Genomic DNA, 20,803 nt, shown 5'->3' on the forward strand with positions numbered 1-20,803 from the left:
CATCATATAGATTGCAAATAACGACGCCATAGTGTTCTCACATAAAACCAATATATAGATCTCACATAGTACCGCCATATAGAGCACACATAATACCGCCATATAGATCTCACATAACGCCATATAGATCTCACATAACGGGGGAGAGGAGTGCATAGGAGAGGATTAGATACACAGCTCAGCAGTCAGTATCACACAGGACAGTATTAGATACACAGCTCAGTCAGTATCATACAGGATAGGATTAGATACGTGGCTCAGCCATCAGTATCACACAGGATAGCATTAGATACACAGCTCAGCAGTCAATATCACACGGGAGGATTAGATACACATCTCAGCACAGTATCACACAGGGTAGGATTAGATACACAGCTCAGCAGACAGTATCACACAGGAGAGGATTAGATACACAGCTCAGTCAGTATCACACAGGATAAGATTAGATACATGGCTCAGCAGACAGTATCACAGGACAGGATTAGATGCATGGCTAAGCCTACAGTATCACACAGGAGAAGATTAGATACACAGCTCAGTTAGTATCACAGGAGAGGATTAGATACACAGCTCAGTATCACACAGGAGAGGATTAGATACACGGCTCAGCACAGTAACACACATGGGAGGAGATAACTGCTCAGAGTCAGCACCACAAATAATAGGATTAGATTGCCTCTCCTCCTCCCCACTGATACTTACTTCACGGCTCCCTGCTGAGTCCTTCTCCCTCCCTCCTTGGTCTCCTCCTCCTATAACCGCAGGGCTCCTGCGATTATCCTGGGAAGCTGGAGCTCACCGATGCACTGTGAGCTCCAGGAAGATGGCGCTGGTCTCCTGCCTCTGCTGTGATGTGGACGGCTCAGGGGGCTTGGCCAGACACAGCAGGGAGCAGCTTATAATGATAGGTATGGGGTCGGGAGCCGACCGCACATCTCTATGCCCAGGGCTGCCGTATTTGCAGAGTGTAAGTGTCGTGCAACTACACTTACACTCCTGCAAAGCAAAATGGCGGCGCCCAGTGGCTGAAAAAAAAAATAATAAAAAAAATGTTAAAGTTAAAAAATGTAAATTTGTATTAAAAATAATTGTTTGTATAAACAATCATTTTTAATACAAAAAATAAAATGTGGCACCTTTCCTTTAAAGAACTGATCTCTCCTGGGTCTGTTTTTTTTTTTTTTTTACATTTAAGTCTACGGTAAGCGGATCCGTTAATCGGCCACCTGTTTGTCTTTCATTTGTAAAGGATCCAGTCAGCAAAAAAAAAAAAAAAAATCAGAATTTCACCCACCGAATGGCTATAGGTGATCGCTAGGCTATGCGATGACTGGAGCGGAAACTATACTGGGGCCCTGAGGAAGGAAAATGTATGCCGTTATAACAGTTGGTAATTAAAGGGGTGGTTTTACTAAATACAACCCAGCCGGGTTCAGGAAATAAGACGAGCAGACGTTTTTCCTATTTTGTTAAAAACGTTTATTAATGTTTTCAGATTTTTTTTTCCATAATGTGCAATGCTCCTGTCTCACAGTTAAGGGAACACACAGCAATATCTTGGCACTTAAAGAGAGCAGAAGGGAGGGGGGGACATGTAAAGTGAGCAATCTGGGGAAAAAAAATTGCAAAAAAAAATAAAATAAAATTCCCCACCCGCTGCGCCGAGGCCTAAGGGGATGGGGAGCGTCTGTCAAGCATTGCGATTCACAATCAAGAGTGTGCAATTAGTGAAGTTAATTATGGCAGAAGGAAATATGGAAAAAAAATTTTTCAATTTTAATTTTCTACAGTTAAAAAATATATATAAAAAAAAAAATCACCAGCCCAGGGGGCAGGAAAATAAAAACAGTGGAAAGTATGCAGCCCTCCTTTCTGCTAGTGTATCATTCTAAAGTTTACCAGTCTGTCTGTGGAAATGCCATTTATATTGCCAGCTAACAAGGGAGGAATCTCTCTTATCCTTCATCAAAATTATATTTTATAGGTTGGGGTCATGCTGTCTAGAAGGAAAATTTAAGATTGAACGTAGTACCTACGGACAGCCACTAGATGGTGCACTAAGCTCTGGAAAAAAACAAAACAGCACCATCTAGGGTCTGAAATTCAGTACTGCGCTCACTTCATTTTCTTAGAAGCAAATGGGCCTATAAAATACAACTTTAAAAACGTGAAATCTCCCTTTAAAAAATGACTATGGTGAAAATGTGGTCTCTGAATATTATCCTACAAAACCAAAAAAAATAAGACTGCCTAAAAAAAAGAAAATAAAAGGGGTATATACATTGTGCCAAGCACGTCTGCATATACACATACACACAACGGATTTTTTTTTTTTTTTTTGAGGGCTGCTTCTTTCAGTCTCTCCATTCCCACCCCCTATTGCCTGCAAAAATATTAATTCAAATATTTACATCCCATTACAGCCCTACTACACGGGAAGAGAGGGGTCACTATATATACATATACACATATATATGTACACTGATATCATGCACGCAAAGGCAAGATATAGTTCAGACTCATCGGCAGCCCTTGTACTCAATTCATCCGTCACTGCATATTGAGGATTGGTAAAATACCCTCTTATACCCCCCATACAGACCGTATTCCTCACTATGAACACACGATGTATGGGTAATATATAATGCTGGGAACAGGAGGGGAGAAGGTATGAATCACGGGGGAAAGGATGTTGCCAAGAATAGGAATAATCTGGTTTACAGCATAGCCAGCATTCCCGCTCACACCAGTGTATTAGCCTTAATGCAGAACTACAGTGTTATCCGTATGATCGTGTCATATAGTTCCCTCTCTGTCCCAGAACCTAGAAACTACGGCCATTACCGTCCTCCTACAGGATAAGCTATACACATATTTACAAAATAAACACGTAATCGCACGCCCAGCGGGGGGCGCTGTGCAATGACACGCTGGCTCTCCCATAGGACTCCATGATTGCTTAGTTACCAGCGGGAAGCATCAAATGGAATTTTGCGTATAGGATTTTATATAAAAGCACCGAGGGCACAATGGTCACAGGGAAAAGGGCTCAACCCAAGGGCGTTGGGTAAGGACTCTAGACAACATAGCGCCACTCCTGTGAACAGCCTGTGCCTAGTACTGCAACTAGCCCTATACGTCAACATTATGCACAGGTCAGACCCTATGATTTGACGTGTCCCCATCAAGGGGCTGCCCAGACAACTTCAGATTGCTGGGGGTCTGACACCTGAGACCAATCAGCTATTTGCAGCTGCACTGGAAGCCAGATGTAGTAAGTGTATGGAGCCAGAAGAGCGCTGCTCGGTACGCCATGTACTGGCCGCTCTGGGGTACTGCATCTCAGCTCCTACTGCCAGGGAACGAGGGGGTACACAGCTGAGCTGTTCTGGCTCTATATAGTCTCCAAATAGCTGATCGGTGGGTCCAATGTTGGACCACAACCAATCTGAAAGGTTAGGTCACCAATATTGTGTGTGGACAACCCCTTTAATTAACCCCATAAATATTACTGCAAATATAAAAAAAATGGAAAATGGTGGTATATACGTGTCCTAGGGACTCAATGTCCTACCCGCTGGGGCTCATGAGTGGTTATAGGAGAGCGGGTACTGGTTAGGGGCACAGCGCCCCAGCCTGGCATGAATGGAAGCGCCTTACTCTATGTCTGTCCATCTCACTGGGAAAACCCGAGTGACCAAAAGGACAAAAATCACCTCCGGGTGGCCCGGCTGGACCACCTGACATAGTGGAATACTAAAACAGTCTTGAGCGCGGAAGCCGACGCTCCCGCCTACATGATTAAAGCCGCTCTACGTACGTACATAGCAATTAGTGCGAGTCGTCTACCGTAAAAATCAATACTTCTAGGAAAGTCGCTTAGAAATCCGCCTTGTGCTACCGTCACGTCAAAAAAGTTTAATGTTAACGTGCATCCAATTAAAAAAAAACAAATAAAACAAAAACACTTTGGGTAATGTGAAAAGTTGCCACCAGGGGGAGACCACCTCCACAGGATTGAATTACCGAGTGCCTGTCCTTTAGGCTGCTTTCACACATCAGGTTTTTTGTTTCAGGCGAATTCCGGCTCTTCCGCCAAAAAACGGATTTGAAAACCGGAGAAACCGGATCCGGCTTTCCCCCCGTTGAATATTATTGGCGCCGGATGGCCCAGCGTTCCTTCCGGTTTGATGCCGGATCTGGCAGCGAGTCGATTCCGGCGTCTGGGAAAAACGTCTACTGTAACGTTTTTTGTCTCCGGCGAAAAAGCCAGAAAGTCCGGATCCGGCCTTTCCGGCTTTTTGCAACAATGCATCTCAATGGACGCCGGAAAGTGCCGGATCCTGAAAAAGTCGGATCCGGCGGCCGTATCCGGCTTTTTACACTGAGCATGCTCCAAAAACTATGGTCAGCCCCCTGGACTATATATAAAGCAGGACCATGAGGCCTTCATCCATTTCCAGCCAAAAAGCAGAAGAGCCAACACCCTGCCAAGACGGAAGGAGCCAGAAACCTGCCACAGAGCCGAGAGCCTGCCACAGAGCCGAGAGCCTGCCACACAGCCGAGAGCCTGACACACAGCTGAGAGCCTGCCACAGAGCGGAGAGCCTGCCACAGAGCGGAGAGCCAGCCACAGAGCCTGCCACAGAGCCGAGAGCCTGCCACAGAGCCGAGAGCCTGCCACAGAGCCGAGAGCCAGCCACAGAGCCGAGAGCCTGCCACAGAGCCGAGAGCCTGCCACAGAGCCGAGAGCCTGCCACAGAGCTGAGAGCCTGCCACAGAGCTGAGAGCCTGCCACAGAGCCGAGAGCCTGCCACAGAGCCGAGAGCCTGCCACAGAGCTGAGAGCCAGCCACAGAGCCGAGAGCCTGCCACAGAGCCGAGAGCCTGCCACAGAGCTGAGAGCCAGCCACAGAGCCGAGAGCCTGCCACAGAGCCTGCTTACCGAAGAGTGACCATCAGACGCTCAGCCGGGGTTATGGAGAATCGGCAATAGGTATCACTCCTTCTTATCAGATGTTCAACCCGCTCCACCAATATATCAAAGTTCTCCGCTTTCATCCGAACATAGCTGAAAAACTTGTCAGGGTCACCTCGAAGCTCCATATACAAAGTGGAAAAGACTCCCCGGGTCATTCTCTGTGCCGTGATGGGGTGGATCCACAAACGGCGTCGTCGCAGACGCATGATGCGCTGTCTCTCTCGCTCTTTCTCAATAACAATTGCTTTCAATCGATTCGCCTCTGTGATGAAATCCACGTTATTCTGCAGAATCTTTGCAATAATGCCGTCCATCTTGCTCTGTTTCTTGCTCCTCTCCAACTCGTCACAGATGTGGGAACACTGTATATAGTTTTACGCCGGCCAATCATCACCGCCTTTCAGGGGGCGTTTTTAAAAGCCGGATCCGTAAAAAAACGGAAAGAAAACCGGACGAACCGGATGAGACGGATCCGGTTTTTCGCCGGATCCGGACAACGGATCCGGCGAAAAACCGGATCTGTCTCATCCGGTTTCCTGAAAAAAACACGGATCCGGTGATGCGGCGCGACGCCGGAAACGGCATCCGGCAAAAAACCTGATGTGTGAAAGCAGCCTTATAGAGGGGGGCAGCCATCTTGTGGGCCAAGTGTTTAGCGAGACTACGAGGAGGCGATTATGGACGTCACTGATCGTTAACGGGACAAGCAAAGTCAATGCACATTGTCCATGGAACCGACCAGAACTCCGTCCATAATGCAAGCACCAAAACGGCTGCCCCCCCGGAAATCACAAACTTCTAATACCATGCAGGGAATTAAAAAAATAAATCTAAGGGAACCTCATTTCCCCCCCCCCCCAAAAAAAAAAAAACGGTAACGCCCCAACATACAGGACAAAACAGAAACGGGGGACACGATAAAATAATTAAAAAAAATAAAATGTGCAATTAGTAGCTGTGCAAATAAATTGTCCGTGGCCACCAATCAGATTGTGGTCGCTCTGGACAGAATCGTCTAAAGCATCGGTCTCCTGCCGTCTGCCGCCAGACTACAGCTCCCACCATGCTGGGTGTTGTAGTTACGCCGGGTGCAGGCAGCGCTCTCCTTTCCAGTGCGCACGTGGGGGGAGGGGTATTAAAATTTATCAAAGTTACTAAAAAAAAAAAAAAAAAGTCTCTCTTCTCCCAGGAGCTGGGTTATCAGAGGGCCAGTGAGATTACGGGGGTCTTCCCCCGGCTGCACCATGAAATGATGCAGAATATTTACAAGTTTCCCCCCCTAGCGAGCGTTTGATGAGGACGATATACACTGATAATGGAGGCGCTATATAATGGGGCTGCGTAGTATACCCGCAGGCTGATAATGGCGGCGTGGCACGGTATAGATGAGTATCTCATGCAGCAGTGTATAGTGATCGAGTCCCTCCGCACCGCAGCGTACAGTCAGACGTAGCACCACCGACTATGGCGTACAGACGACAGCCCGGGTGCCATATTGTCTTTCCTCTTCCCCTCCTCACTGAAAGGGGGGAAGGGATGTTTACAATTTTTTTTTATGGGGGGGGGGGAGGGAGGAGGGTGTTAGGTTAGGGGTCGTGCAGAAGAGCCCCATCAGGGCATGCCCTCTCCCGCTCGGCCTCGAAGCTCACGCTGTGATCTGCAGGGACGCCTCCGCCCATCAGGTCAGGCTCCATTTTGCCGGTGTCGTTGATGAAGGCCGTGTAGGCGTCTCCTTCGGCCATCAGCAGCTTCAGTTTGGGGATCCAGCTCTTGCGCACCACGCGCCGGGCGTTCGTGCACATGTCCGCTGCGATGGCGTTCATCTCGCTCTCCTTGAAGTTCGGGGCGAAATTCTGACAGTAGACTAAGAAAAAAGAAAGGAGAAAAGGGTCAAAATGTTTATAAGGACGGGAGCGGCAGCGCCCTGGAGGGATGTGGGTGCATTCCCATAGGAAAAGGTGAGAGGACATGAGTGGGTGACCCGACAGGCAGCGCTTACACTTCACGGCGTGCAGGACCCGGCTGTCCAGGGGCTTCCTGCTGGGGTCATTGGTGGAGGAGCGGATCCCGGTGCCGCAGCTGTTCGCGAGGGTGTTCCTGCAGTCATGAGGGAGATCGGAAAGTCACGTCATTAATGATTTACGATACCGGTGGAGGGGGCGAGTTCTCATGTGCAAGGGGGAGCCCGCTTACCTGTCGAAGAAAGACGCCAGCAACCGGCGCAGCAGCACCTTGTGGCGCGTCCCAGCGCTGATGTGACAGTTCATGAGTTGGGCGCGGGTGATGAACACGTTGGTTCCTGAAAGGAGGAGAAAAGTGATCAGAAACCGATGGGATGAGGGAGTGATGAGCAGGGAGCACGGGGGATTACATATATATATGCCCTCGCTGATCCCACATGTTCTGACGATTCCTCTGACGCTCCGCACACACAGAGCCGATCTGTAGCAGATTGCTTTAGGAATTGTGCACGGTCCCAAAGACTTCCAGAGGATCCTCCAGCTACAGTCAGCCCTGCCTTTGTGCGCCCCGCACTCACTTACAGTACCTGCCCCATCATGAAGATTCAGAGGCAGGCTCCATCTCATCGTTGGGGGAGCAGGTCATAGTCCACCCCCCATAGACTGATGTTAGAACACAGAGATACCACAAATATAGGAAATTATTTATACACCTATATATCTCACAATTAAAAGGTATCCACCAATCCCGGTACTCTATGTAAGGTGGTGACTACCACCACCACGTGGAGAAAAAAGCACATGGTTTGCCTGCTTTGAGTGGTTTCAGCACATCTCACTTTTTGGAGTTAATATAGACAATTGGACTTTGTTAACACATTGCACTTTGTAAAATTCACTCTTTGTTATTTTTTTGGCCTTGCACACTTCAGCAATATTGCTTATTTTTATACATATGAGTGAGGTTGATTTTGTGGAAGGGACTTATTATGTAATATTGGGTTTGCCGATATTTTTTCTATCTTTATATGTCCTGTGATACGTACAAGTTCATAGATTTTATATGATATTATTTTATTTTAATTTTAATCTGTATTGTTCTTGCCATAATGATGATGCAATAAAGGCATATTTTCATATAAATCCTGATTTGGGTCGTTTTCTGGTTGTCTGTATGCTGGGTGATTGGGTTCTTTTCCCCCATAGACTGGCACGGCCAGTGAAGACCTCCATATGTCAGTACCTGTCACCAGTTCGATCTTCTCGTCTGGGTCGCCCTCCTCATACAGTTTTGGGTGGCATCGGTTGCCGATCTGGCTGATGAGCTCCGCAGGGAGGGTGGACAGGTCCTGCTTGACACGGACGCGGTTCCTGGAGTCTGAGAAGACGGGGTCCGGCAGAGCCTCCACCTTCTCAGCTGAAGAATTCAAATAATATTCTACTGAGAGGAGGACAGGTACACGTTATATCACACAGCGCGGGGAGATATGTGCAGTATATAACCCCAGAGATCACACAGTGACGGCTGTACACGGCACCATTATACCCCAGAGCTGACATCGCTCCCGCACTACTAACCTCCCATGTATAAACCTATCAGACAAGACAGATTAGTGGGGGACGATGTATGGGGCGCATGCGGACTCTTACCGGTTTGGTTGACGTTCATCATGCTGTACATTGTATACATATTGCATATCTGCCTGTACTGCTCCTCGGTGCCGTCTTCTGTGACCTCTTCTTCCTCATCCTCCTCGTTGTGATAAGACCCCGGGCTGTCACTTGTGTATGCGCTGGACGTTCCTGGGCTCGTCCTCTCTGACCCCAGTGGGGCCACGGCCCCCGACTGCCCTCCGACCGCTCCTTGAGAAAAGCGTGGCACCTTTCTACTCGCCCCTCCAGCCTCCTTCTGCCCCCCATCCCAGAGTCTCTTGGCCACTGGTGTGCACTGCACCAAATCGGACTCTTGGCTTTCTGTTTTCACCCGTGGCAGCCGGGACATAGAGTAAGAGGATGACGATGACAGTGAGGCCACCGCTGTGGCTACTGCCGCCGCTGCCGGGCTGGGAGGTTCCGAGTTTGGTGCTTCTTCAGGGTGTAGACCTTGGGAGTCACAGCTGGGCGAGCTCACCTTTAGGAAGAACTCTGTCCCCTTCTCCATGATCTCCTGGATCTGCAGGAAGCCGGCCGTGTACATGAGGAGGAACTGATCTCCTACGTTCATGCTGAGCCGCCCGGTGTAACAGAAGCTGAGGATCTGCTGGAAGGACTGAGGTTGGACCGAGCCGGGAAGTTCCACCACCGGGTTCTTGCTGCTGTGGAAGAGGTCTCTGAAGTAGGAGCTGCTCGCTGCCAGGACGGCCCGGTGGGCTTTGAATTGGTGTCCGCGGACCACGACGGCGACATCACAGTACAGGCCCTGCAGCCGCTGCTCGTTCAGACACTCCAGGATACTATTCCCAAAGTTTGGGATCTCCATTTGTAGAGTCTGAGACATGACAACAGATCAGGGGAGAAAGTGAGAGATGGAGGATAGAGAGGCTGCGGGGGAAGGGAATAATAAAAAAAAAGTGAATAAAAAAAATTAGGTAGAAATTTTTAATCTATAACCTAAAATATAAATTCGGGTGTAACGAACCCTCAACTGTGAAACGTATTCGTTCAGTACAGATTTTCAGCCCCAAAAGAAATATTTCCATTTGCAGAGATCCTGAAAATGGTGATCAATTAGCATTTAAAGGGGCGGCCTGGATGGACCCCATGAAAAAAATGTATGGCAGTTTATGGATCAAAGACATTACTGCCCCAGTGATGGTGCCTGTGTGCGGATGTAGTGTACCCCCACCCTGGCAGCGGCGCACCCACCAGCCTGACAATGGTGCACCCACCAGCCAAGCAGCAGCACACCCACCAACCCTGGCAGCGGCGCACCCACCAGCCTGACAATGGTGCACCCACCAGCCAAGCAGCAGCACACCCACCAACCCTGGCAGCGGCGCACCCACCAGCCTGACATTGGTGCACCCACCAGCCAAGCAGCAGCACACCCACCAACCCTGGCAGTGGCGCACCCACCAGCCAAGCAGCGGCGCACCCACCAGCCTGACAATGGTGCACCCACCAGCCAAGCAGCGGCGAACCCACCAGCCGGACAATGGTGCACCCACCAGCCAAGCAGCAGCACATCCACCAACTCTGGCAGCGGCGCACCCACCAGCCAAGCAGCGGCACATCCACTAGCCTGACAATGGTGCACCCACCAGCCAAGCAGCAGCACACCCACCAACCCTGGCAGCGGCGCACCCACCAGCCAAGCAGGGGCGCACCCACCAGCCTGACAATGGTGCACCCACCAGCCAAGCAGCGGCGCACCCACCAACCTGACAAAGGTGCACCCACCAGCCAAGCAGCGGCGCATCCACCAGCAGCACACCCACTAGCCTGACAATGGTGCACCCACCAGCCAAGCAGCGGCACACCCACCAGCCAAGCAGCGGCACACCCACCACCCTGGCAGCGGCACACCCACCACCCTGGCAGCGGCGCACCCACCAGCCAAGCAGGGGCGCACCCACCAGCCAAGCAGGGGCGCACCCACCAGCCAGGCAGTGGCGCACCCACCAGCCAAGCAGGGGCGCACCCACCAGCCAGGCAGTGGCGCACCCACCAGCCAAGCAGGGGCGCACCCACCAGCCAGGCAGTGGCGCACCCACCAGCCAAGCAGGGGCGCACCCACCAGCCAGGCAGCGGCACACCCACCAGCCTGCGGCACACCCACCAGCCAGGCAGCAGCACACCCACCAGCCAGGAAAATTCTGTTCATTCTCTCAAATTTGGGATTGACACGTCCCTTCTGTGGGATTTCACTGACCGGGAGAGCACTAGAGAAGAAGCCGAGGGGAGCTCGTCCATTCAGTCCAGCAGGACACGAGCTCAGTGTCGACTCCGAACAACACTTCTCTGTGCTCTTCCGTGGGCAGATGTAAGACTCCCCCCATGAAGGAGAGTTATAGGGGCACATAGCATCTCCACTGCTCCAGAATTTGCCCTTTGTTAGACAAGAGTCACATCAGGGACCCCAGAGGTCAGACGGACCACCACTCCTCTGGGCACCATGCTCTGCGTGGTCGATCCTTCACTCTACAGACACCAGGTGCCCCCTACCTGTTACAGGGGCGTCGCACTACGAGAATAATGATGACATATCTTCAAGATAGATCATCAATAGCAACTTGATGGGGGTCTGAACCCCCCTTTCCCCACCACCGGAGCTGAGAAACGCTGATTAGTGGGGGTGCTGGACCCCGCCAAGCTGATATTGTTGACCTATTATGATAAGGCAACGCCCCTTTAATTATTGACCTGCACATAAAGGATTATACAGTTTAAAATGAATATGTCATAAAAGAAAACACCAATAAAGACATAATGTAACGTATTAATGTTTTCATAAAGAAAAAGTTTTTTTAATTGCATTATGTCTGAAAAATCATTTAAAATGTTTTGATATTTTAAACTTTTGATCACTAGGAGGAGCAGCTGCTCACATTTGCCATGGACACCTAGTGCTAGCTCGCATTACGACTGCAGTAAAAGTGGGCGGGATCTGGTCACATGGTGTGATGTCTCCTCCCCTTCTGGGGATTTTCAAATTGATAAGGGAGGATGAAGTTTAGGATCACAATGCGGAGAGATCACTGGTGACTGCAGAGTGATACAGTGTCTCCGAGGACGGCCGGCAGCTCAGAGCAGGACTGCGGCGGTGAGAACAGCCAGGAGCCTGGTATTAGTGGTACAGTGTAAGGCTGCCCACCTTGTGCTCACCGCTGCTGCCCCCGACTCCCGTCACCGCCGCTGTCCCAGGCTCCCGTCACCGTCGCTGCCCCAGGCTCCCGTCACCGCCCCCAGTCCCAGGCTCCCGTCATCGCTCCCTGCCCCAGGCTCCCGTCACCGCTCCCTGCCCCAGGCTCCCGTCACCGCTCGCTGCCCCAGGCTCCCGTCACCGCTCCCTGCCCCAGGCTCCCGTCACCGCTCGCTGCCCCAGGCTCCCATCACCACCGCTGTCCCAGGCTCCCGTCACCGCTGCCTGCCCCAGGCTCCCGTCGCCGCCACTGTCCCAGGCTCCCGTCACCGCTCCCTGCCCCAGGCTCCCGTCACCGTCGCTGCCCCAGGCTCCCGTCACCGCTCCCTGCCCCAGGCTCCCGTCACCGCTCCCTGCCCCAGGCTCCCGTCACCGCTCGCTGCCCCAGGCTCCCGTCACCGCTCCCTGCCCCAGGCTCCCGTCACCGCTCCCTGCCCCAGGCTCCCGTCACCGCTCGCTGCCCCAGGCTCCCGTCACCGCTCCCTGCCCCAGGCTCCCATCACCGCTCCCTGCCCCAGGCTCCCGTCACCGTCGCCGCCCCAGGCTCCCGTCACCGCCCCCTGTCCCAGGCTCCCGTCATCGCTCCCTGCCCCAGGCTCCCGTCACCGCTCCCTGCCCCAGGCTCCCGTCACCGCTCCCTGCCCCAGGCTCCCGTCACCGCTCCCTGCCCCAGGCTCCCGTCACCGCTCGCTGCCCCAGGCTCCCATCACCGCCGCTGTCCCAGGCTCCCGTCACCGCTGCCTGCCCCAGGCTCCCGTCGCCGCCACTGTCCCAGGCTCCCGTCACCGCCGCTGTCCCAGGCTCCTGTCACCGCTCCCTGCCCCAGGCTCCCGTCACCGCTCGCTGCCCCAGGCTCCCGTCGCCGCCACTGTCCCAGGCTCCCGTCGCTGCCGCTGTCCCAGGCTCCCGTCACCGCCGCTGTCCCAGGCTCCCATCACCGCCGCTGTCCCAGGCTGCTGTCCCCGCTCGCTGCTGAACAATGTGTGACTAGTGGTGGGGAAATTGTAATTCAAAGCACAGCTCTGGGCTACAAAAAATGGCGCCTTCCTCCAACTGTGAACTGAACAGACCAAGGGGGGTGCCCAGTTCACAGATGAGGGATTCCCTTCAACAAGTCAGCATCGCAGCCCTGAGTGGTGAGAGCATGGCTGTGACTTCTAGTACAATGTCAGGCTGCCCGACCTGTGCTGTCCTCCCCACTGTCACCACAGTATCGCGCTGCTGTGCTTCAAGCACTGACTCAGCCGCAGAAAGAGCAGAGCAACGTATCTAAGCACATAATGTGCAATACAATCTGCTGAGCTATATAACTAAGCCTGTCATGTGTGATGCAGCAGTGTATCTAATCCCATCGTGTGTGATGCGATGAGCTATCAGGATCAGCCCTGCCAGTCGTCCCCGGTGACATTGTCCTCAACTTGATGTCGTGTTTCAGCCACCAACAAAATGTTCTCCTGTGACCCTAAACATCCTCCTCACTGATCCGCCAAGAAGGCGAGGAGACATCACCCATGTGAGCAGGCGTGACATATATTCCATGACATGGCTTCATACACCACTGGCACAGGCAGGAGAGCGCCACCAGCTCGCTACATCATGACTTATTACACATCTGCCCCTTTATATGAAAATCGATTTACAGGCGCTTCTCACAAAATTAGAATATCTTCAAAAAGTGAATTAATTTCAGTTCTTCAATACAAAAAGTGAAACTCCTATATTATATAGTCATTACAGAGTGATCTATTTCACGTGTTTATTTCTGTTAATGTTGATGATTATGGCTTACAGCCAATGAAAACCCAAAAGTCATTATCTCAATAAATTAGAATAATTAACAAAAAACACCTGTAAAGGCTTCCTAAGAGTGTATAAAGGTCCCTTAGTCTGGTTCAGGAGCTCCACAATCATGGGGAAGACTGCTGATGTGATAGATGTCCAGAAGTCAGTCATTGACACACTCCACAAGGAGGGGAAGCCACAAAAGGTCATTGCTAAAGAAGCCGGCTGTTCACAGAGTGCTGTATCCAAGCATATTAATGGAAAGTGGAGTGGAAGGAAAAAGTGTGGTAGAAAAAGGTGCACAAATAACTGGGATAACCGCAGCCTTGGAAAGCATTGTTAAGAAAAAAGCATTCACAAATATGGAGGAGATTCACAAGGAGTGGACTGCTGCTGGAGTCATTGCTTCAAGAGCCTCCACACACTGACGTATCCAGGACATGGGCTGCAAGTGTCGCATTCCTTGTGTCAGCCACTCATGACCAATAGACAACGCCAGAAGCCTCTTACCTGGGCCAAGGAGAAAAGAACTGGACTGTTGTCAGTGGTCCAAGGTGTTGTGTTCAGATTAAAGTAAATGTTGCATTTCATTTGGAAATCAAGGTCCCAGAGTCTGGAGGAAGAGTGGAGAGGCCACAATCCAAGCTGCTGGAGGTCTGGTGTGAAGTTTCCACAATCAGTGATGGTTTGGGGAGCCATGTCATCTGCTGGTGTAGGTCCACTGTGTTTTATCAAGACCAAAGTCAGGGCAGCCGTCTACCAGGAAACTGTAGAGCACTTCATGCTTCCCTCTGCCGACAAGCTTTTTGGAGATGGAACTTTCATTCTCCAGCAGGACTTGGCCCCTGTCCACACTGCCAAAAGTACCAATACCGGTTGTAAAAACAACAGTATCACTGGGCTTGATTGGCAGCAAACTCGCCTGACCTTAACCCCATAGAGAATCTATGGAGTATTATCAAGAGGAAGATGAGACACCAGACCCAACAATGCAGATGAGCTGAAGGCTGCTATCAAAGCAACCTGGGCTTCCATAACACCTCAGCAGTGCCATAGGCTGATCTCCTCCATGCCACGCTGCATTGATGCAGTAATTGATGCAAAAGGAGAAGTATTGATTGCATTTACTGAACATACATTTCAGTAGGCCAACATTTCGGATTTTAAAATCATTTTTCAAGCTGGTGTTATAAAGTATTCTAATTTACTGAGATAATGACTTTTGGGTTTTCATTGGCTGTAAGCCATAATCATCAACATTAACAGAAATAACCATGTGAAATAGATCACTCTGTGTGTAATGACTATATAATATATGAGCTTCACTTTTTGTATTGAAGAACTGAAATAAATAAACATTTTGATGATATTCTAATTTAGTGAGAAGCACCTGTATGTAGTAGAGGGGTCCCCTATATATAATGAGGCCTGGGGCGGCCTACTCTACATGTTAGCGCCCCCGTGCAACGTTTCCCCGCGCCTGACGCCCCCGCGTGACGCTTCCTCACGCCCCCCGCGCGACCCTTCCCCGCGCCTCACGCCCCCCGCGCGACCCTTCCCCGCGCCTCACGCCCCCCGCGCGACCCTTCCCCGCGCCTCACGCCCCCCGCGCGACCCTTCCCCGCGCGACCCTTCCCCGCGCCTCACGCCCCCCGCGCGACCCCTCCCCGCGCCTCACGCCCCCCGCGCGACCCCTCCCCGCGCCTCACGCCCCCCGCGTGACCCCTCCCCGCGCCTCACGCCCCCCGCGCGACCCTTCCCCGCGCCTCACGCCCCCCGCGCGACCCTTCCCCGCGCCTCACGCCCCCCGCGCGACCCTTCCCCGCGCCTCACGCCCCCCGCGCGACCCTTCCCCGCGCCTCACGCCCCCCGCGCGACCCTTCCCCGCGCCTCACGCCCCCCGCGCGACCCTTCCCCGCGCCTCACGCCCCCCGCGCGACCCTTCCCCGCGCCTCACGCCCCCGGACTCCTCTTATGTGGACTTCTCTCCTGTTTCTACACAGGACTCCTATGAGAATGGGATAAATAAAGATGGCGGCGCCGGATCATCCCTGAGAACACAGATGATAACACGAGACTCACATACCCAGGTGTTCGGTCGGTCCTCCTGCTCTCACCGCGGTCCGCTCCCCCCGGTACCCGCTCGCGGTGTTCGGGTCTTAGCGGCTCCGGGAGCAGCAGCGGCGGCCATTCATCGCCAGTAAGGGGAGAGCGAGCGAGCGCCGATCACAGAGCAGCCACAGGGGGGAGCTAACGAGCGCCGATCACAGCGAGCCAGACTATGGGAAGAGATAGACAGGCGTCATTAGCTGAGCGCCGATAACAGCGAGCCAGACAGAAGGGGGAGGGGCAGGAGACAGAGAGCAGGCAACAGCAATCGAGCGCCGATATGAATGAGGCGAACTGTAGACACGAGCAATGAATAAAAATGTGTCGCGGGGGGGTAAAGACGCATGAGTGACTGGGGGAGACGGATCGGGGGCGGGGCCGGGAGGGAGCGGGGCCAGCGATGGAGGCGAAATGCTTCAATAAGCCAACGGGCTGCGGACAGGACGGGCACGGTCGGCGGAGAGCACTGGTCCGGAAAACAAGAGAAAGATACCGGCAGCGGGACGCACCACGGCGCGGATCACGTTGCCGGGAGAGACGGATGGTCCGGAGCTCGGGAGACGGCGGCTGGAGCCCCAGACTGCGGGTCACATAGGCAGGGGAGAGAGAGCGAGCGCCGATACAACCGACCAGACAGACTCCCAGGCGGCACAATGGAGCGCCGAGCTGAGGCCAGCTCAGGACCCGCACTGCAGGGGAGAGGAGGCGACGGCCGAGAGCATCGAGCAGACTGCATTCCCGAGGGGCGGAGGGAGAGGAACAGCGAGCAGACGACGAGGCAAATAGGCAGGGCAGGCTAGAGGAGCGCCGAGCTATGGAGCAGACGCCCAAGGGAGACGAATCAAGCATCGAGCTTCCAATAATAGACAGAAAGGAAAATATGCAAACACAGGCGTGACGAGTCAATGGCCGAGCGCAGGGTCCAGGCGGCGCGGACTGCAGACAACAGAGGCGGCGGCGCGGAGCCGGGATCGTGACTCCTGCCCGTTGTGGTGGAGAAGCGTCTATGGCTGCTCGTGAGGAGACGAGGAAATCCTGCACAGGGACGGAGAAGAATGACCCTTTAATTATGGGGGTTCCTGGACGCTCTGCACTTAATGATAATAGTAATATAGCGCCAACATATTCCGTCGCACTGTTACACGCAGCCATTACACTTCTTGGGGACACAATGAATCTTTGCAGGATCGGGGGCCACGTTGGTGCTCCGTTATCACCGTACTCCTCCCTCTTCTGATTAGTGGTCGTGTCTGGGTCGCCGCATCCAGGACAAATAATCAGAAGTGGCCCAAGATGTCGGCAGGTAAGAGGAGGTCTGGTCACCATAGACTTCTGTTGTGGCCCCCGAGATGTCGGCAGGTAGGAGGAGGTCCGGCCATCACAGACTACTGATGTGGCCCCCGAGATGTCGGCAGGTAGGAGGAGGTCTGGTCGCCATAGACTTCATTTGTGGCCCCCGAGATGTCGGCAGGTTGGAGGACATCTAGCCGTCACAGACTACTGATGTGGCCCCCGAGATGTCGGCAGGTCGGAGGAGGTCCGGCTGTCACAGACTACTGATGTGGCCCCCAAAATGCAGGTAGGAGGAGGTCCGGCTGTCACAGACTACTGATGTGGCCCCCGAGATGTCGGCAGGTAGGAGGAGGTCTAGCCGTCACAGACTACTGATGTGGCCCCCGAGATGTCGGCAGGTCGGAGGAGGTCCGGCTGTCACAGACTACTGATGTGGCCCCCAAAATGCAGGTAGGAGGAGGTCCGGCTGTCACAGACTACTGATGTGGCCCCCAAGATGTCGGCAGGTAGGAGGAGGTCTAGCCGTCACAGACTACTGATGTGGCCCCCGAAATGTCGGCAGGTAGGAGGAGGCCCTGCCAACACAGACTACTGATGTGGCCCCCAAGATGTCGTATGTAGGAGGAGGTCTAGCCGTCACAGACTACTGATGTGGCCCCCGAGATGTCGGCAGGTAAGAGGAGGCCCATCCAACACAGACTACTGATGTGGCCCCCAAGATGTCGGCAGGTCGGAGGAGGTCCGGCTGTCACAGACTACTGATGTGGCCCCCAAAATGCAGGTAGGAGGAGGTCCGGCTGTCACAGACTACTGATGTGGCCCCCGAGATGTCGGCAGGTAGGAGGAGGCCCTGCCAACACAGACTACTGATGTGGCCCCCGAGATGTCGGCAGGTAGGATGAGGCCCATCCAACACAGACTACTGATGTGGCCCCCAAGATGTCGGCAGGTAGGAGGAGGTCTGGCCGTCACAGACTACTGATGTGGCCCCTGAAATGCCGGCAGGTAGGAGGAGGTCCAGCTGTCAGACTACTGATGTGGCCCCCGAAATGCAGGTAGGAGGAGGTCCGGCTGTCACAGACTACTGATGTGGCCCCCGAAATGCCGGCAGGTAGGAGGAGGTCCAGCTGTCAGACTACTGATGTGGCCCCCGAAATGCAGGTAGGAGGAGGTCCGGCTGTCACAGACTACTGATGTGGCCCCCGAAATGCCGGCAGGTAGGAGGAGGTCCGGCTGTCACAGACTACTGATGTGGCCCCCGAAATGCAGGTAGGAGGAGGTCCGGCTGTCACAGACTACTGATGTGGCTCCCGAAATGCCGGCAGGTAGGAGGAGGTCCGGCTGTCACAGACTACTGATGTGGCCCCCGAAATGCTGGCAGGTAGGAGGAAGTCCGGCTGTCACAGACTACTGATGTGGCCCCCAAAATGTAGGGTAGGAGGAGGTCCGGCTGTCACAGACTACTGATGTGGCCCCCGAAATGCCGGCAGGTAGGAGGAGGTCCAGCTGTCACAGACTACTGATGTGGCCCCCGAAATGCCGGCAGGTAGGAGGAGGTCCGGCTGTCACAGACTACTGATGTGGCCCCCGAAATGCCGGCAGGTAGGAGGAGGTCCAGCTGTCACAGACTACTGAGGTGGCCCCTGAGATGTCAGGTAGGAGGAGGCCCTGCCAACACAGACTACTGATGTGGCCCCCGAGATGTCGGCAGGTAGGAGGAGGTCTGGCTATCACAGACTACTGATGTGACCCCTAAGATGCAGATAGGGGAAGGTCCGGCCATCACAGACTACTGATGTGGCCCCTAAGATTCAGATAGGGGATAGTCTGGCCATCTCAGACTACTGATGTGGCCATTAGACTGAAGTCCTGCAAAATGTTTTTGTGTAACTTTTATCAGTTTCTTTCAATGTCGGCACTGGATCTTCCGGGGATTGTGGTACATTGTTACATCATGTGATATCTGCAGCCAATCAGAACTGACTTCACTCCCCTATCATCAGGTGAATCACTTATATCCAGAGGAAGCGAGCGCTGCACTTTCATTATCCCCAGATATATGTGATTCATCCAAAGGTGGGTGAGTAAAGTCAGTGCTGACTGGCTGCTGGGATCGTGTGATGTAACAATGTACCGCAATCCCCGGGAGATCTGGTGCCGACACAGCAGTGAGCTGAGGATGTAAGTTTATTCATTGATGTTTATTTGCGACAAATTCTTCATAACGGAACACACAGTTTCTATATTTTGTGAACACTACAAAATGCTTTTTGTCTTTTTAACTTTTTTTTTTTTTGCTAATTTTTCCTGTAAAAATGTCACATGTTCTGCTAAAATTGCGGAATTTACACTGAAAAATAATCACCCCAGCGGCAGGGTAGAGTTCATTTCTGGAAAAAAAAAACTTCGGCGACTTTTTAAAGAGAATTGATGAATCGGCAGAAAAATATCTGGTGACTCTAAATCCCACCCACAATGGCGAATAAAAGGAAACGGGCGAACAAATAAAAGCAGACTATAACAAAGAGAAACAAATTCAAAGAATCCTAGAATGTTAGAGTTGGAAGGGACCTCCAGGGTCATTGTGTCCAACCCCTGCTCAATGCAGGATTCACTAAACCATTAAAGGGCCACTGTCACCCCCTCCAGCCGTTCTAAACTAAAAGAGCCACCTTGTGCAGCAGTAATGCTGCATTCTAACAAGGTGGCTCTTTTAGTTTTAGGTTCAAGTATACCCCAAATAAAGCGTTTTTATACTTAGCCACAATTCCTGTCTCTAGCCAGGTAGGCGGGTCCTCACTCCCCAGCTTGACCAGCTCCTCTGTCGTCACTCCAATCTTCCTGCGCTTTCGGCGCCGCCCCCTCAGCGCTGTTATCTTTTCAAAACCGGCGCCTGCGCTGTGTACTGGTGTCCTGCGCAGACGCAGTAAGCTCTGGCCGTCTGACATCCCAGCCAGGCTTGCACACTGCGCCTGCGCGGGCATTGCGGCCACCCACCTTTGGAATCCCAGCCCTGCACTATGTGTTATGCATTATGCACAGTGCGGGGCTGGGATTCCAAAGGTGGGTGGCCGATTCATCAGGTGTGTCCACTTATTGCAATTCTGACTGGGCTATTTAGTCTTGCTTGACCCTTTAGTTAGTGCCAGTTGTCCATTGTTCCTGGAGGATTCACATCCCTGCCTGGTCTCTCCTGCTTTGCTGTTCTTTTCAACAAAGATAAGTTCTGGCTTTGTTTTTTGCAGTCCACATGCTGTGGCCTTATTGTTCAGTTCTTTTCCATGTTTTTGTCTTGTCCAGCTTGGTCTGTATAAGGATTTGTTTAGCCAAGCTGGTATCTCTGGAGATGCAGATATACCCTCCATGTCTTTAGTTAGATGTGGAGATTTTGTATTTTCTGTGGTGGATATTTTCTAGTGTTTTAATACTGACCGCATAGTACTCTGTCCTATCCTTTCTATTTAGCTAGAAGTGGCCTCCTTTGCTAAATTCTGATTTCAGTCTGCGTATGTTATTTCCCTCTCCTCTCACAGTCAATATTTGTGGGGGGCTGTCTATCCTTTGGGGATTTTCTCTGAGGCAAGATAGTTTTCCCTTTTCTATCTCTAGGGGTAATTAGTCCTCCGGCTGTGTCGCGATGTCTAGGGAGTGATAGGTACATTCCAGGGCTACTTCTAGTTGCGGTGTTAAGTTCAGGGTCTGCGGTCAGTACAGGTACCACCTTCTCCAGAGTACGTCTCATGCTGCTCCTAGGCCACCAGATCATAACAGTACAACTGGCCCACAATGAGTTAATTGCATCTCAGAAGAAGGAAAG

General features: G+C 52.6%; 1 protein-coding gene across 11 annotated transcripts; it reads right to left on the minus strand.

Annotated features, from left to right (window-relative positions):
- Positions 1 to 1,766: 1,766 nt before the first annotated feature.
- Positions 1,767 to 16,340, minus strand: NACC1 (nucleus accumbens associated 1). Of its 11 annotated transcripts, none has more exons than XR_013215520.1 (7): positions 16,203 to 16,339; positions 15,671 to 15,863; positions 8,592 to 9,482; positions 8,185 to 8,382; positions 7,174 to 7,279; positions 4,925 to 7,077; positions 1,767 to 4,658 (listed from the first exon to the last, which is right to left on the minus strand). XR_013215520.1 is itself a non-coding variant. In XM_077261860.1 (7 exons), exons 3-7 carry the CDS (start codon positions 9,436 to 9,438, stop codon positions 6,567 to 6,569), a joined length of 1,503 nt encoding a protein of 500 aa, XP_077117975.1. In that variant the 5' UTR covers positions 9,439 to 9,482; positions 15,671 to 15,863; positions 16,203 to 16,339; the 3' UTR covers positions 1,767 to 6,566. The 11 variants fall into 11 exon arrangements, 10 of the variants coding, with proteins under 10 accessions (XP_077117975.1, XP_077117974.1, XP_077117973.1 ...); XM_077261860.1 differs by having other exon boundaries at positions 1,767 to 6,844; positions 6,980 to 7,077; positions 8,185 to 8,358; XM_077261859.1 differs by having other exon boundaries at positions 1,767 to 6,844; positions 6,980 to 7,077; positions 8,185 to 8,379.
- Positions 16,341 to 20,803: the final 4,463 nt, after the last annotated feature.

This window comes from Ranitomeya variabilis, chromosome 5, assembly GCF_051348905.1.
Source record: "Ranitomeya variabilis isolate aRanVar5 chromosome 5, aRanVar5.hap1, whole genome shotgun sequence".
In the NCBI taxonomy this organism is placed as follows: Eukaryota; Metazoa; Chordata; class Amphibia; order Anura; family Dendrobatidae; genus Ranitomeya; species Ranitomeya variabilis.

Excerpts from the sequence above, each read along its gene's own strand:
- NACC1 (XM_077261852.1), bottom strand. The coding sequence starts at position 9,438 with ATGTCTCAGACTCTACAAATGGAGATCCCAAACTTTGGGAATAGTATC. Across the intron at positions 8,383-8,591 it reads GATGAACGTCAACCAAACCG|TAGAATATTATTTGAATTCT; the intron begins GTAAGAGTCCGC and ends TCCTCCTCTCAG. Across the intron at positions 7,078-7,173 it reads CTGGCGTCTTTCTTCGACAG|GAACACCCTCGCGAACAGCT; the intron begins GTAAGCGGGCTC and ends TCATGACTGCAG.